This window comes from Zonotrichia albicollis, chromosome 8 (assembly GCF_047830755.1).
Source record: "Zonotrichia albicollis isolate bZonAlb1 chromosome 8, bZonAlb1.hap1, whole genome shotgun sequence".
Classification (NCBI taxonomy): domain Eukaryota; kingdom Metazoa; phylum Chordata; class Aves; order Passeriformes; family Passerellidae; genus Zonotrichia; species Zonotrichia albicollis.
Window position 1 is genome coordinate 10,317,477 of NC_133826.1, and position 16,058 is coordinate 10,333,534.

General features: G+C 52.3%; 1 protein-coding gene across 6 annotated transcripts in view; it reads right to left on the bottom strand.

Moving 5' to 3' along the window:
• The window catches only part of RNF220 (ring finger protein 220), a 213,741-nt gene that overhangs the window by 72,989 nt on the left and 124,694 nt on the right, over positions 1 to 16,058 (bottom strand). For all 6 annotated transcript variants that reach the window (XM_074545911.1, XM_074545912.1, XM_074545913.1 and 3 more), the window contains one exon: positions 6,206 to 6,335. In XM_074545911.1, coding sequence (XP_074402012.1) covers positions 6,206 to 6,335 — 130 coding nt within the window. The remainder of the gene's footprint in view (positions 1 to 6,205; positions 6,336 to 16,058) is intronic.

Here is a 16,058-nt window from a genome sequence, read left to right on the forward strand (position 1 = left end):
AAAATTTAAATAAAAAAAAAAAAGAGCTGTGTTGCCAAAGCCCGATGCCCTTGAGTGCCTTTGCTGAAGCGCAGGGGGCTGTCATCAGCAGGACTGGGCTGAAGACAGATAAAAAAATATCGACCAGTCGGACACACTGCTTCTGCTTTATTGATCAGGCGGGAATTTAACTTGCTGTGCATATCCACCGTGTCAGCAAGGGCCACGGGCGAAATTAAAAGTACTTGGCTTGGAGATGTCGCCTTGATACTGGGGGGTGGGGAGAGATGGAGGGAGGGGGAAGAAGAGGGGGAGAAAGGGAAGAGAAGAAAAGAAGAAGGTGGAAAAAGAAGAGGGAAAAAGAAGGAAGAAAGAGATGGGGTAAGTTGAGGAGCAGGAGGTTGCAATGCCTGCTTGCAATCTCACTTGTTGGTCAGGGCTCCTTCCTCTCTCTGCAGAGCCCGCAGGTGTCCACTTGCATGCAAGGAAGGGAATCATGTATTCCAACAGAGCATTGGAAAAAACCCTTCACTCCAAACCATTTCTAACCTCTCTCATTCAGAGGCTGGGGGACCTGCAGCATCTGCTGCACAAGAAGTCTGGGGAAGTACCTGGTCATCAAGTTAAAGTCCCCAGGCATAAATCAAGGAGACCTGAGGCGAGAGCCATGACCCTGATGTGACACATGACAACAGAGCTAATTCGTGTTTTACACACCCTATTTATCCTGCAGGGCCTGGCAGCATGGCCACTCACCCTTCCCCAGCAGCCACCCATGCTGGCCCTGGGAAGGTCCTCCAGAGGTCCTTAGGGACAGCACAGCGCTTGGCAGAGCCCACAGAAATGAAAGGAACACTGCTCTGGGGCAGTGCAAGGAAAGGAGCAGCTGTATTTGAACAGAGGGTTCCCTGAGCAGGAGAGGAGTGTGAGGCACATCTCATAGCCTGCTCTGGGTCCTTATTGTGACTAGGAGCAACAGACCAAGCCCTGTCATTTGGGCACGCAGGGATGATGTGCTTGCCAACCTGTCCATTAGCAGGAGTCTCCAGTGCAGAGTCTGAGGGGCTAGCATGGGATGACTTTAATCAGAAAGACCATGAAACACTGGGAAAACAACCTGTGAAAGAAGTGAAAAGCAGGACACATTTCCATAGGTCTGGATACATCTCTCAAGAACAGTCAACTTGCCTTGTGACCAGTTTACTTCCCAAGGCCCCACAGCCTTTGTGTTTCAGCTATCTTGCCAGTTTCCTCCTTATTTCTTATCCCACTGGACCCAGAGCTGCCTCTGTCCCCTGAGAAGAGTCACTACTGTGCCTCTCTGCATAAAGAAACCAGGAGCTGAAGCTCCTCACAGCAGGGTGAGGATGCTCTGTACAGTGCCAGGGACTGAGGAAGCACTTTCTGCTTCTGGCTGCAAAGAAGAGAGGATTAAGAACAGTGAGAGGAAGAGAGCATGTGTGCAAACAAGGAAGAGGAAGCTTCATATAGAACCCAAAGGAAGATTTCAGCCTGGGCAGAGGTGCACTGAATGCTGCTACAGGAGCTGGTTCACCAAAGTCCTGGGGTTGGCTCTTTTTCCTCTGACACGAATCAAAGCTGGCTCCAAAAGTCAAGCTAAATCCCCCATCTGGGCACTTCACCCTCTTTGACACAGCCATTCCCACTACATCTTACTCTGCCCTCCTTTGCCTGACACTATTTGGTTCTTTGTGACAGCATCTTTGAGGTCACAGAAAACAGCCTGCAGCACTTTGCATCTGCACCAAGGTGTGAGACCCCGCTGCCCTCTGTGCTCCGGGAAATGCTTCGTAATCACAAAAGCAGAAGAGGAATTATTCCTGGACACACAGAAAGGTCATTAGGGGAAATCAGTAGCTCCTGAGATGCTGGATGTGCAGGGATGTGTCCCCACGCCCCCAGCAGAATGGCAAGGAGCAATGAGAGCTGATGGCCCGAGCTGGGAGCAGGCAACAGGTGGGCACTTTGTGATACAAACATGCTCAGAATAATCAGTACTGATTGCAAAGGAAAAAAGAAAGAAAAGTGAATGAGGGGAGAGTTTGCACAGCCATGGGGCGCTTTGAGAACGTCATCACCCTCACTGCTTCACCCTCTGGACCACTCCCCAGCTATACTGATACACCTCATCCATTTTTGGGGAGGTGAAATCCCAGCTCTGAAGCATAGGCTTGCTGCTCCTAATGCAGGGGAGAATCTGTCAGCTGTCACACAATGAAATAAAAACACCCCCTGCCAAATATTTTTAAAGGAGCATTGCGTATTCAAGAACAGCTTGTTATGCTATTAAAACCACTGCATCCAAAGGCACATTCCCAACATTCAAACTGCTGAACTCAGCAACTGTAATATTTGTAATGTGGCTTCTTAAGGTTTTTTAAATGGCCAATAAATGTCTCTTCCTCAAACTCTAGAAAGAATCATTGTGGAGCATCAGCTGAGGCTGGCTCTACAGCTCTTACTTCCTCCTTTACTTCTACCCTCAAATTCATCTTTCCTCCCACCCTGAACTCAAACCAGAGCCCCAAACCTGCCCTTCTCCACCCAACCTCCCCTTCATCAGCAGCGCTCTGAGGTCGCTGCCTGGGGAAAGCAGGCAGGGATGAAGGGTGCTGCTGCCCACTGCCACCTCTGCTCAGAGTATTTACCTGCAGGGTGACACACAGCAATGCACACGGGGGTGTGTGTGTGTGTGTGTGTGTGTGTCCTGAGGGACACCCCTGGGTGCTGCTCTAGAATGCTCTAGAGTGCCCACCTGCACTGCCTAGGTAGCTCTAGGCTGGGGAAATGCTGCCAGAGCAGCAGCTGAAGCTTGGAGCTGGGGCCACCGACAGCTCCAGAAAGAGTCTCACATTTCAGTGTGCTTTGCCTTTAACACGGATGAGGTGTAAAGCAAGTAAATATATATTGAGTGAGGATAGGAGACTCACATCCAGATCAGCTTCATGCACACAAACCAGGAATATTCTGCATTGACCAGCCTGGCTGAGGCACAGGGCACAGACACATACAAAGGGTCGCTGTTATTATTTCTTATTTTTGCCTTGGGGGGCTCTTAGCTGCTCAGATGGGCACCTTTTGCTCTCTGACTGCACAGGCAGGGCGAGGAGAGCATCCCTTCTGCCCTGCATCATGGGGCCACCCCTCACCTGCCTCCCACTCTCTGCTGCTTTGAGCCTGTGCTCTGCAAAGGTGAGCTCCAAGGCAATTTCCCTTTGGAGGAGGAATACCAACAGTCTTGCCTGGCAAGAGTTAAACCCCATAAAACCAAGGCTTGTAGTTTTGTTTTCTTTCAATTTATACCCTTCACTTAAAGGGGGGGCAGGTGGGGAGGGAAAGAGGGGGAGAAAAAAGAAAGCCAGGTGACATATTCTAAGAGGGAGCACCGAAAACGTGTTAAGCACTTCAAAATCTCATATATTCAATCGGCCTCTGGCAAGACATCTGCCTAATGTTAGCGCTTAAATATCCTTTTCCATTTTACATGCATTCAAGTCTCATTTGAGCGAAATGAAACGGTATTATTAAAGGGAGATTTTGCACAAATGGCCTGAATTTGACATGTCAAGTTCAATGAGGCTGTTACATATGTAACACCAAAAAGGGCTCGGAGGCTGCCGGCTCTTGAAACAGCGCCAGTGGCTCAGAAATGAAATTTGCATTCAGAGAGCCCTGCTTAGCTGCGTGGAGTGTGCACAAGGCTCAGTTGGACCCACACAGTGTGGAGGAGCCGTGGGGTGAGCACAAGCAAGTCTCTCCCTATGCTGTGGGAGACTGGACACACCAAGAAAGCAGCAGAGCTAGAAACCCAGGTGCCTCATTCCCATCCAAGGCAGCTTTTTCAAGGGAAAGCTGGACCCTGCAGCAGGGTTGGATCCTCCTGAGTGATGTCCATCACTGGCGCAAAAGCTGGGTTTAGTCCCTGGTACATGCACAGGACTGCTGAGGCATGGTGGGTGCTGCCCTGTTGCCAGCATGGCTCCTCCTGCCTTGCTGCAAGATGCTCCAGCTGGGTTGACCTTGAGATGTCCTTGTCCTGAGGCCAGGATGGTCACACCAGTACTGCCCTTGGAGGGAAAAAGCACTGTCCCTGTCTCTGGGGGATAGCAAACCCCATTCCCACCAGATGGGAAAGGGGTTCATTGGAGTGGGTGAGCTGCTTGTGGTGATCTGGGACATGGGTAGCATCATCCAGGTGGTGCCTACAGCTTCCTTGTATCTCAGCCCCTAGAAGCTCCTGGAGAAATCCCTTTTCTAGAGTTGATCTAGTGACCACCAAGCCTCCAGTGCTGCAAGCTCAGTGGGCAGAAGGGGATCTGACTTCCCCAAGCACAGGAAATCTACGATTTTGTTGCAAATCATTAAGGTTTATTAAAACTTAACATCACAAGCCATGATTGGCTGCATCCTCTTTAAATTAGAAAAAAAAAAAGCCCTTGGAAAGCAGCCCCCTGGTTTGCTTCTCCCCATCAGGCTGATAAGTAACAGCTGCTGGGCCATTTCGGTAACAAGTCGGTATTGGCAGGGAGCGGCCAGGGCTGCCAGTGCCCGTCGCGTTTATAGGCCTACATTTTATTTTTATGTTTATTGGGTTATTTGAGATCATTATTAGTTTCTCTCTTCTCTTGTTGATGTGTTCTTGCTCCTGGCTTCTCCAGGCAGGAAAGGTGGGGGAATGGGAAACGGAGCAACCCACTGTAGCGAGCTGCCTGCTGGGGCTGGGCAGTGCAGGGGACTCAACCCCATCACACCCCACTGCAAATCCTGCCCTTCCTGCCTGCTGCTGCCCTGGTCCCTGCCTCGGCTTCTCCAGGACTGGGAGAGCCCATCCCTATGGGGAGCTGCTGTGTTACAGATTAGCCTCCATGGCCTGAATCCATCGCCTAGATTGAACGTTATCTATCACACTACGGAGGGAGTCGTTATTTAATAATTAATAAAGACCTCTGATTCTTCCTCGCCGCCTGCGTGGCCGAGTGGAGCAGGCCAGGGAAGCGAGGGCAAGCCAGGGAGAGCTGTCTCCTCTCTAACTGCTGCTGTTATTTAAAGGAATAATGCCATTCTTTTTCATTTGTCAGCTGGCCCACAATGGCCCTTGTCACGCTTTATGATTTAGGGTTTCCTTTCCTTTCCCATTAAACGCCACCTTCCCATCACCACTTCGCGCCAGCCAGCCTCTGCTCCTGGCTTGCAGTTTCAGTTTCGCTCTGATATTGGCCCAACTTCTTTGATGGGCTCCTCCGAGCACTAATTGCTTCTGTTCATTTAAACCTGTTCACTAATTTGCAGTGGCCCTTTATTAAGTTGGATGCGGCCCAAATTACACCATAAATTACTCTTGCAAGGGGACTGGGTGTCACAGGGGATAAATGGCTGCCTGTTCCCTGCTTCCCCCTTCCCTATCTTCCTGTGCACAGGGAATGTGGGTGTCAGCCTGAGGCTGCAGGTGCCAAATTTGGGATATCTCAACCCAGATCCATTCTGGGAGGTGTCTCCTTCTCTAACTAAAGCTCCCTCCTGCTCCCTCCATCTGCAATACCTATCACTGAATCCAAGAAGATCCAAGCCAAGCAGGGATGGATTCTGCATCCTCCATACTGTGCACACCACTTGCACACACACACACTGACACACATGCTGTCCCTCCTCTCCTACAACCTGCTGATGTAACTTTGCTTCTAGTAGGCAGTTTGATTCCTTTCCTCACCTTTTAATGACCAGAGAATTCATTAATAATTGAAATAAACACGCTCTTTCCCAAGGCTGCTGACTTTTATTAAGGCAGGGGCAGGGATTTGCCAACCCTTGGCTGCAGCCATTTCCTAAATAACTGCTAGCAGTTAAAAGGCTATTTTTTCTTTTTTTAATAGGTGACTTTTTTGCACTGAGGGTAGCAGAAGGGAGCTGAAGGCAGCTGAGGAGCAGCGTGCACCAATGCTGCAGGGCTGCTCCATCACGGGGTGTCAGCAAAATGAGAGCTGCTCAGTACACACACCTCCACAGGGAAAGGGATGTCTGTGACCTCCAGGAGGGATTTCTGCCTGCCTTTACCATTGCAGTGAACTCCAGAGAAATGTTTCTGCCCCATTGGCTAGCACTAGATCCCCCACACCTTGTAGCTGTGGGCACCACCATCTTCTCTGCCCCATGCAGGTGCCCCAGCCAGGCCCCCAGGGATGCTGATTGACCCCAGGGAGCTGCTTACCTGATGTTCAGCTGTGTGAGCTTCTCCAGCTCCTGCTCCATGTGCTCCTGCAACTCCCCGGGGCGAAGAAGGACCTGGCAGATGGGGCAGATTGGAGCCTGGCTGTCAAACAAAGTTGCTTTCTTTTTGCCTGTGAGAAGGAAAAGAAGGGAAAAAGCTTTAGCTCAGATCAGCTGCCATCAGCATTGTCCGTGCTCTGCTTTGGTTCCTGTCCTAGCACAGGACTGAAATCCAGGGATTTTCTCATGGTATAGCCCTAATTCCCTCTCCATCCTGCGGTGCCTGGGGCAGGGATTGGCTCTCTCCTGCAGTGGCTCAGCAACTGACACAAGAGCATCCCAAGCCTGGCTGTGGGCCCTCCACTCTTACAGGGAGAGAACAACAGCCACATTCTGGAAGTGCCCCTGTGCAAACCCAGCTTCCCATTTGAGGTTCAGGTGACATGATCTGGAGTAGATGGTTGACTCTACACTGCTCACTGTTCCGATTAACTCATTATAAAAGAGCCATCTTCATCCTCCTTGACACTCCTGAAGTTGGGTGGGTCAGGATGATCCTCTCTATGAAGGGCAGAGTAAATCTCCATGGGCACACCGTGTTGGGAGGCAGAGGAAAACCCATGGTGTGAGGCTGTGGATGCACTGGGAGCAGGTCTAGATGCTCACCCAGGATTGCTCACCCTTTCCCAGGGCTGGGCTTGGGCCCCTTGAACCCCCTGCACCACCAGCAGCTCCAGACCCCAGAGTTCTGGGCCCCTGGGGCTGTATCACCCCTGGGTGGATTTGGGGCTGCCTGTGTACCCTAATCCTTGCTGGGTTGAGCCTCTGGGGCAGATCTGCAAGCAACACATTTCCTCACACCCTCCTTACTCTCAATCCTGTCTTCTGCTTCCCTGCCCAGCCACATCTCCCTGGTTCACTCCCTGATCTGAAGCCAATTTCTTCCAGCTCAGAAACTTTATTGCCCCCTCTGTAAGGAATATACAGCGTCTATTTAACATAAAATAAAATTCTAAAGCAAACAATGAAGTTCCCATAAAAGAGGGAAGCCCTCAGGTCCCCAGGCCCCCTCTCCCAGCTGTACTAGCAGCTCTGCTCATGAGAGGGCGTGCGGAGCCTGGCTCAGATGGCTCTGGCAGGGAGGAACGTGCTTTATAGCTGCCTCTTGTCATCCAGCATGAACCCTCCTGCTGGATTATTTATTTATGTATTAGACATGGATCAAATTGGTTAAATCCGAGTGAGAGGCAGTAATGCACAATAAAGCAGCCGGTGCTGGATACGAGGGGGCTGTGTGCAATGTGGCCTTCCAATCAGGAGCCAAAAGGTGCCATTTTATGGTTCCTAATGATGGTGGAGCCCAGTTAAATGAATCCCCATTAAAGGAATAGACCTTCTCAAAGGATAAAACATTGGCGTGAGCAGCTTTACTGGGTCGCTGCTTCTCTCTGTATAACTGCCTGGCACAAGCATTTAACAAGAGATAGGGGTCTGAAGTAAGTTTGAGAGTCACATTGGCTTATCTTTGCCCTTCAGCAGGACAAAGTGTAAGGGCCTGGTGGAAGCAGGGCTGTCACTGGGATATTTACCTGCCCTTTTCTTCAGCACCTCTATAGGAGATGGAAGAAACTGAGGCATAAGAGGCAAGTTGGGGGAGGCCAGTGCTAGGGTGCATTCCCTACCTTCCCAGCTTGCCTTTCCACTGGAACTCTCCCAGTTGCAGAGCCAGGAGGAAAACCTGACTGGTCTCTCCTCTGGCCTTGGGCCACTCCCAGAGGCTCCCAGGCAGATCCCAGGTGCCTTGGGCCCTCATTCCCACCACCCTTCTGCCAGGGAGGACACACTGATTTTTGGCAGCCCATGCAACTTGGAACATCCTCCTCTCTCCTCCTTCTCTCATGTTTAAATAATGCCCAGAATCCAGTCCAAACCCAAACATCCAGCTCCTGCTGACCCTTCCGGGAAAGGTCGGCATTTCAGTAATTCCATCTTCCTCTTGGAGCTTTTCCACTTTTGTCTAGTGGGGGCCCAAAATAGCCCAGGAGCGTCCCCGACCACCTGCTATTTATAACCCCAACTTCACAGCGAAACAATGGAGCTGTCTGAGTCTCCCTCCCAAAATAAACAGGCAGCCTTTGAGGGACGGGAAATCCTGCTGGATCCCCGCTGTGGGGTGTACAGATGGATGGGTAAACAGGCTGCCCTCCACCCTGCTGCTCTGCACCCCCACTCCTGGCCCAGGCCACTGCCCTGGGGCCCACGAGCCCCCATCACCACCACAGCTGTGGCTGCTGGGGCTGGGATGCTCTCAGCAGCACCAAAGGGTGGAACAGAGGTTGGGCATCCCCGTGTCTCTGCTCCCTGGGGAACCCAGAGATGTTCTTTGTCCAGCAGGAGGTGATGGACTGTCCTGGACCACAGAACTGGGATTGGCAGCCTTGGATCAGGCTGCAGAGTCAGGGTGCCCTGCTGGGGACCAGCTGGCACACCAGACTGCTGGGATGTTTAACCCCCTGCACACCCAAGGCCTCACACCCTGCTTGTTCTATGGTACTCCTCCATGGGGTGCATGTTCCTAAGCAGAGGCGACTTTGGATTTCAATGGCTGGGGCAACCAGGAGGGATCTCAGGCCATGAGAAGAAGCCTTGCTGTCTTCCATGACTGCTCCCAACCCCAGCCCAGACCAGCAGGAGAAATGAGCAGCAGTGGCCTTACCCATCAGCTACACCAATGGTACAGTGATGAATTTGTGCCAAGGAAGGATGTGACAGCTGTCACTCCACATCCCCATGACAGCCAGGGAAGATCCCCTTGCTCTGGTCAGTGCAGGAGGCTGGTGCTTGCACTGAAACAAGGGCTTCCAGAGGGGCAGGAGCACAGGAACCGGGACACACAGCCAAGTCCCTGATGTACAGACTGCAAAGCAGGAGACAGAAGCAGCCCCGGCTCCTGGCCCTGGGGGCTGACAGCTCGGTTTCACAGGAGCAGGGCTAAGCGCAGCTGACAGGCAGGAAGGAGGGATCCTCTCCCGTGCCAGGAGGACACCTACGCAAGCCTCCCCAGGTCTATGGCACCGCTGCAGGCCTGCAGTGCCACAGAGGCTTCTCCTGGAATGCGTCTCCCCAAATCAGCAGCTTCCCCATCTGCAGCATGCCCAGAGCCTGGCACACACCCACACTGTGGTGACCTGCTCCAGGCAGTGGTACCCATCTCCAGGGTGGAGGATGCTGGGTTGTGAGGAGAGGGAGAGGATGGGCATGGCAAGTCCTCAGTTCTCTTGGTTTATGAACACCAGGGTGGAGAGAGATGCATACAGCCCACCTCTCCTCTGCAGAGCAGGGACATCCTGATATCCAGGAGCAAACAAAGGATGCTACATCATGTGTGTGGGTGGATGGTGCTGGGGTGTAAGTGCTCACCCCTCTGGGTGGAGCAGAGGGCATTGATTTGCCCAGGGCAAAACAAAGGGCCCATATCCCTGAGCAGGAGGGACCTACGCCTGCTCCCTGCTTATCCCTCCCTGCCCTGTGCCAAACCCGCTCCTGGGCGACACTGAATGGCTCTTTTCAGGCTTTTGTTTTTTGGCAGCTGTGTTTTTGTTTTCTTTGCCCCTCTCTCTCCCCTTCACTCTCTGGTTACTCGGTAGGCTCGGCTCCAGTGTTTACCCTCCGCAGCTCTGCCGTGCTTCCCTCGCTGCCGACCCCCCGCTCGCCGGTGCCAGAGAGATGAAAAGGCAGAGCTTTGGTGCTCCCGCTGTTTGCACGGTCTCCTGGGCTCCGCGGAAATGTTTAACTCCAAGTGCTGAAACCGAATATTTCCTGCTCTGAAAGCACCGTGCTCAATACGCACATGCACCCCTGTGTGGAGGAATTTCTCCACAGGCTCTTTCGGAGGGCATCTGCAAATGGATCCCAGCCCAGGTAGGGACTGGACCAAGCCCTCCTGATCCCACTGGGGATAGAGGGTTGGATCCTTCATTCAGTGGCACTGATATGGATCCAAGATAATTCCCTTGGGAAAGGTCTGATTCACTGCAAAGCAGCTGGTAATGGGCTCCAGGCTGGGAGCTGGGCTCAGGTTCGGGGGACACAAGGTAGGCATGGAGCCATGAAGTCACCCCTGCTCCTGCCCTGCGCCTGTGCCCTGACAGCACTGCAGGGTGGGAGTGTGTCACTTGGAAGGCAGAACTTTCCCTCACAAGCAGAATGTGAACTACGGTTTTGGAGAGCATATAAGTGAAAAACCCGAGGAACCCAGCCCACCAACAGTGCTGATAGCACAGGGTGCATACAGCCCCTCACCACTATGCAGTGCAGAGTAAACAATGCTCCCGTCACTCAATGAGCAAAGTTTACAAGGCATGAGAGCCTCCTCTGCACAGGAGCTCAGCAAGTTGCCAAATGAATGAAATAAATAGTCTATAACTGCACTGTTCATCTGCACTGATGCACAGCCAGGTGCCTCCCCAGGACCTGCTGCCGAGGGTGGCACAGGCGGTGCCACCTGTGGCTCCCCATGCTGTCCTTCCTTGTGACAGCTGAACCTTGCTCCCATGAGGACCAGCTCTTCAGTCCCAACTCCTGATTTCTCCTACCTCAAACTCTTTTCCACTTCTGTGAGTACCAAACCCCCCCTCTTTGAGATGCCTCCCTCCATCTCACCTTCCTATTTCTGCTCTCTCCCTCTTAAACACTCCATCATTTAAACCCAATCAAAGCCAGTTGATCTGAAACTCTTCTGAATAGAAATGACCCCACGCTGGGGCCCCGTGGCCCTGTGCCCTGCTTTGGGGGCTGTGCTAAACCAGGTGGGTGGTAATGGAAGTGCTGACACAGGCTCCTTGACAGCACTGCCACTGCCAGCTCCTGTAATAATCCCTCTGGCTGCTCTGCAACTCGCTTTCCGCGGCGATTATTTTCCATTCGATGATGGGCTTGCTGTTATTTGTGTACTGATAGCAGGTATCTTGTGTGACAAGCCTACTTTCCTTCCAGCTCAAAAAACAATAATTCAAAGAAAGCCCCATATTAGCTTGGAAATAGCAAAACACTCTTCTCCTGGTGAGCCCACACCACAACTGATGAGGCTCACAGAGCCCTGGTAGTAAGTGGCAGCCAAGGAGGGGAGATGACAACAGTGGCTCAAGGCAGAGATGGTCCATGTGTTAGTGCAGAGCACTCCAGAATAACAGTAGAGGCAAAAAATATATGGTAGTAAAGTGAGGGAGCAGGAATAATGTTGACGATTGCTCTCCCATCTCCCTGTTATTTACTGGTGTGGTCCCCAGTGCTGTCCCCATAGAGTGGCATCCTGTCTGCTGGGCACTGCCTTGAATCCTGCTGGTTGGTACCAAAAAGTGTAGGCACCCAAAAACCTGCAGGTGAGGTCAGGGCACCTCCAATTCCTTCCATCAGGGTCCTCCCATCCCTCAGGCTCCTGCTGGCTGGGGGATGCAGACCTCAACTTGCTGCCCAGGATGGGGTGCCCTGGATCTGACCCCTGCTGCAGCTGCTCTGCATAGAGCAGTGGAGATCCTGGTGCCAGAGACAGTGACAGCCACTGAGGTGACTCCAGGTTTGAGTGCTGTGGCTGGGTTCAGTGTCTGGCCATGACTGCATCCACAGCAAAACTTAACTCTGCAAACACCTCACAGAGCAGCAAGAGCATCCACACCACTGGGGAATCACCCAGCATTGAGCAGACCTCCCTTGGAGCACATGCCTTTTGGAGGTCTGTGCAGGCAGGAAGGTGGCAGAGGCCTGAAAAAATGGCTATTCAGGCAAGAAAATATTTTTGAGGAATCACTCCTGCATCACAGCACAAAGATGCAGAGCACCAACAGAAGCTGGACTTGGATTGTGCTTGGCACATCACAGAGCCAGTCCTGCCTTGAATCCGGCAAAGAGAGGCACAGGGATGAGTGACAGCTGGTTTTGTGCACTGAGGGTGAATAAAACACATAGAGACACAGACAGACAGGGGGACCTCTGCAACCCCATGAACAAACTGGGTCACAGAGAAGACCTGTACTCAGACTGCTGCATCCCCACCAAGAGCCTGATCCCTGACACTACTCCCTGCTAAGGTGCCCAGGCTGCCAAGCAGCTTAGAAAATACACCTGCTTCTCTTGAGAGTAAAAACTAGAGAGAGATCTGAGGCAGAAAAGCTTGCTAAAATATTGATTTCCCTCCAAAGAAAGAGTTGTTCTTGTAGCTGCCTGTCCAGACAAGCTGCATACTGGAGAGGATGGGTGTAAACTGGTGCAGTGCTGCTGCCATGCAGTTAACCCCAGCTGAGGCTGGTCCCATGGGTCACTCAGTAAAAATGCATCTTTGAACAGCACCCTGGGCCCTTCTGAGGCTGCTGCAGGTCCTGTTGAGTTCAGCACCATGTTGCTCATGGCCAGTGGCAGCTGGGCAGCAGGAGAGGTGAGGAACCCCCTGTGATCCCACCCTGGCTCTCCATCCGAGGAGATCATGGCTGCCCGGTGTGGGGCAGTGAAGATGGATGGAGCTGGGCAATAATTTAAGAAACGGAGTGAGTCTGTACATCCAATCACTTTACAAATCAGGGGAAAGGGAGAGAGGAGGGAAGGCAGGAGGGGGGGGAGAAGTGAAAAGGCCGCGCAGGGAAATGCATCACAATTACTGTCTCAGCTCTAATGAGGAGCCTGTCATGAGGCTGTCATCCTGCGGAAAGCCACCTACTCAGAAAGATTCAATAAAAAAGTAGCAGAGAGATAAAAAAGAGATATATTTCAGCCCTTGCTAATATTCTTTTCATTTGTCCCAGCACAAAATAAGATACTGCACTTAACCGGCTCGGTTAAAATGAAAAGGGGGGGGGCGGGAAGGGAGCAGCATTGATCAATACCACTAAAAGCCGGGAGACATGGTGATGGAGTGCAATTTTTTTGTCTGTGCTGAAGCATAGCAGAGGCCCGGGCGGGGTAATTTATGATTCGTACGCATGCCGGCTAACTAGAGGCTGACAAGACAATGAATTCACGATGAGAGGGACGCGGGCTGCCGGGAGAGCTGGAAAGGGAGAGCATGACAGGGACCTGCAAGGGAGAGAGGAAGAGGAGGATTGGGACAGGCCGATGGTGCTGCTCCATGTGGGGATGCTGAACTGAGCAGAAACACTTCCCTGGGTTTCACAAGAGGAGAACAGGGAAACACAGAGAGCAAGCAAAGGAAGGTGCTGCACGGCCTCCTCCCCTGTCCTCCTCTCTCACAGCTGGGCAGCCTGCCCACACAGGCTTCTCCCGAGGAAGCACAACCATGCCCAGCCACGCCCCTCACTGGGCTGGAGATTGACCAAATGAGGTCAGCAGGAGCCAAGGACTGAGGTGACCCCTTCTCTGCTCCAGATTCTCTGATGGGTGCCAGTATGAGTCAGGAAAAGCTCACAACCATGGAGTTGGATCTTCTTGCTGCTGTCCATCTTCCGCTCCTGGAATGAAACTGGAGTTTCCTTCAACCCACTGATTCATCTCCCAAACATACAAGTCCTGGGCAGCAGCTGGGTCTCCCCAGCATCAGTCAAGGTCCTTGAATTCAGTGAACATGGCATGGCAGAAACACTCCTGAGGGAATCCTACAGCTCTGCCTTCCATCCTGGGGCATCTCCTGGGGCATGATGCACCTCATTTCCTCCCATCCTTGAGCTGCCCTCCATCCCATGGGTCTTTTTATAACAGGCATCCAAGACTGGCCAGGCTATGGACAAACCCCCCAGAGCCCCTGGGACCCTGGGATCATGCCTGCAGCTCTGCAGACTCCATGGCCCATGGCCAGTCCTTCCTCTGTGGGACTTGCAAAATGAAGCACTGGTTCAGAGCACACTTCCCAGCACATGGCAGCGAGGCAGAAGACCCCAGGGCTCTCTCAGTCCTGTGCCATGGCCAGGCAGAGTGTGGGGAATGATTCTGCCTCTTCACCATCCCTCCTCCTCCTCCTCAGACACTTGGAATGCCTGGGGCTGTGTACCCAGGGCTGGCAGCTGGGCAACATCCACCAATGGGCCTGGTCTCCAGCCCTATTTGCTGTTACAAGGGCTACTTTTTGTCGCTGGTTGGATGAATTATCCAGCCTGGAGTTTCTGGTGGCTTGGTGGGAGAGAAGGAGCTGTTTGGCTACATTGCCAAAGCGTGCCTTAACTATCCTTGCTCTGCATCAGCTCTTGGGATGGAAAGACCTGGAGTAAAGCACCTTCTTTAAATGCCAAAAAATAATGGCAGTGGGAACTAGAAAAGGTGGGAGTTTCACAGAAACATTCTTGTATCTGGCAGGGAGATTGTACAAGAGCTGGGGTCTGAGGTCTGGACACATTTGGGGCCTGTTTTGGGCCTTGATTGCTTAATCTGTAGCAGAAACAGGGATACAGTTGAGAGAGGGAGCAACAGCCCTGCAACTGGGTCTGGGGAAGGCCTGTGGGGGTTTCTACCCCAGCTTCATTCCACCATCACATCCAGCTCCCTATAAAACACACAGGATGATCCTGCACCAGGCTGCAGCTGCTCAGCTGTCTCAGCCCCACCTGCCTCCTCCTTTGAGTTCTCAGCAAAGGACCTGACTGCATCCTGAGAGACAGGATCAGCCTGGAAATGAACCTTTGCCTTCACCACTGGCAGTGAAACAAGAGCCTAGGAACTACCCCACTGCCAGTAGGCTGGGCCATGCTGAGGGTCCCCCCACAGCCCAGGGAGGTACCCCAAGAGCAGCAGCACCACCCTGGCCCTGCAGAAGATACTTGCAAGCAGCCATGCTGCTCCAATGCCCTTGGCTTGGAGGGCAGTCTGTGAAGTTGGTGATATACTGATAATTCCAAGGGGTGATGTGGTAGAGCCTTTCCCTACCTCCCACCCACTCCCTCCCTGCCACATTCCAGCTCCTCTCCTCTCCTCCCTTGGGGATGTGTGGGGCACATATCGAAAACACAGATATTGAACTGTCAAAACTATTTCCTACAAGAAAATAGATTCATCAGCTTGCAGCACACAGGGTCATTGCCACATTTTCCCCTCGCGCCAGCACCTGCACATGCCGGCGCATACCCAATGCCTCTTCGCAGCACCGGCACTTTAGCTTGTAGCTCAGGGCCCTTAAGTGACTTTGAGAAATGGATAATCGATTATAATTCCACGGGCCTCTCTGCAGATTTATCCGGAGAATGTATAAAAGCCAGGGATTGGGAGAAGCGGGTCCTTCTGGCCAACACGTCAATTGCCTGTGCTTTTCGTGCCCGGCTCGGAAAATCGCATCCCGAGCACGACTCTGTTTAATCCATCAGTACACAATCAATGCACTCTGTAATCAACTCTTGATCACTTAATTTTACACATGTTGGCTGAATCCCTTTGTTTAATCACTAGATCAGGCCGCCTTGTTGCACTGCCCCCTCCCTGCTTAACCCTCCCTGACCCTCATCCCCTGCTGTCGGCACTACCAAATGCAGCCCGGAGCCTTCATTTCACCTTGAGGAAGAGCTCCCATGAATTTAGAGAGTCATGAGATGGCAGAAAGGGAAAGAGAAGGAGTGAAAAATAACACTGGAGAGAAACAAAATATTTTCCCTTCTGTGTCTTCATAGAGCTTGTGCTGGCCTTTTTGATCCATGTAACAGCGACCACTGCTGGGGTTTAAAGGGGGGCTGGATGTCAGGGTATGCACACTGAAGCCCTGTGACACCCCAGGGAGAATGGGCACGTTGGGGTGCCACCGGGAAGATGCACCAGCAAACGACAGGCACTCATCACCCAGCTACATCTGTCCCCTCAGCATCCTCCCCACCCCCTGATTATTTTGACTGTTTTAGCAGCCAGTGCCATTATGAGCAACAGTTCTTGAT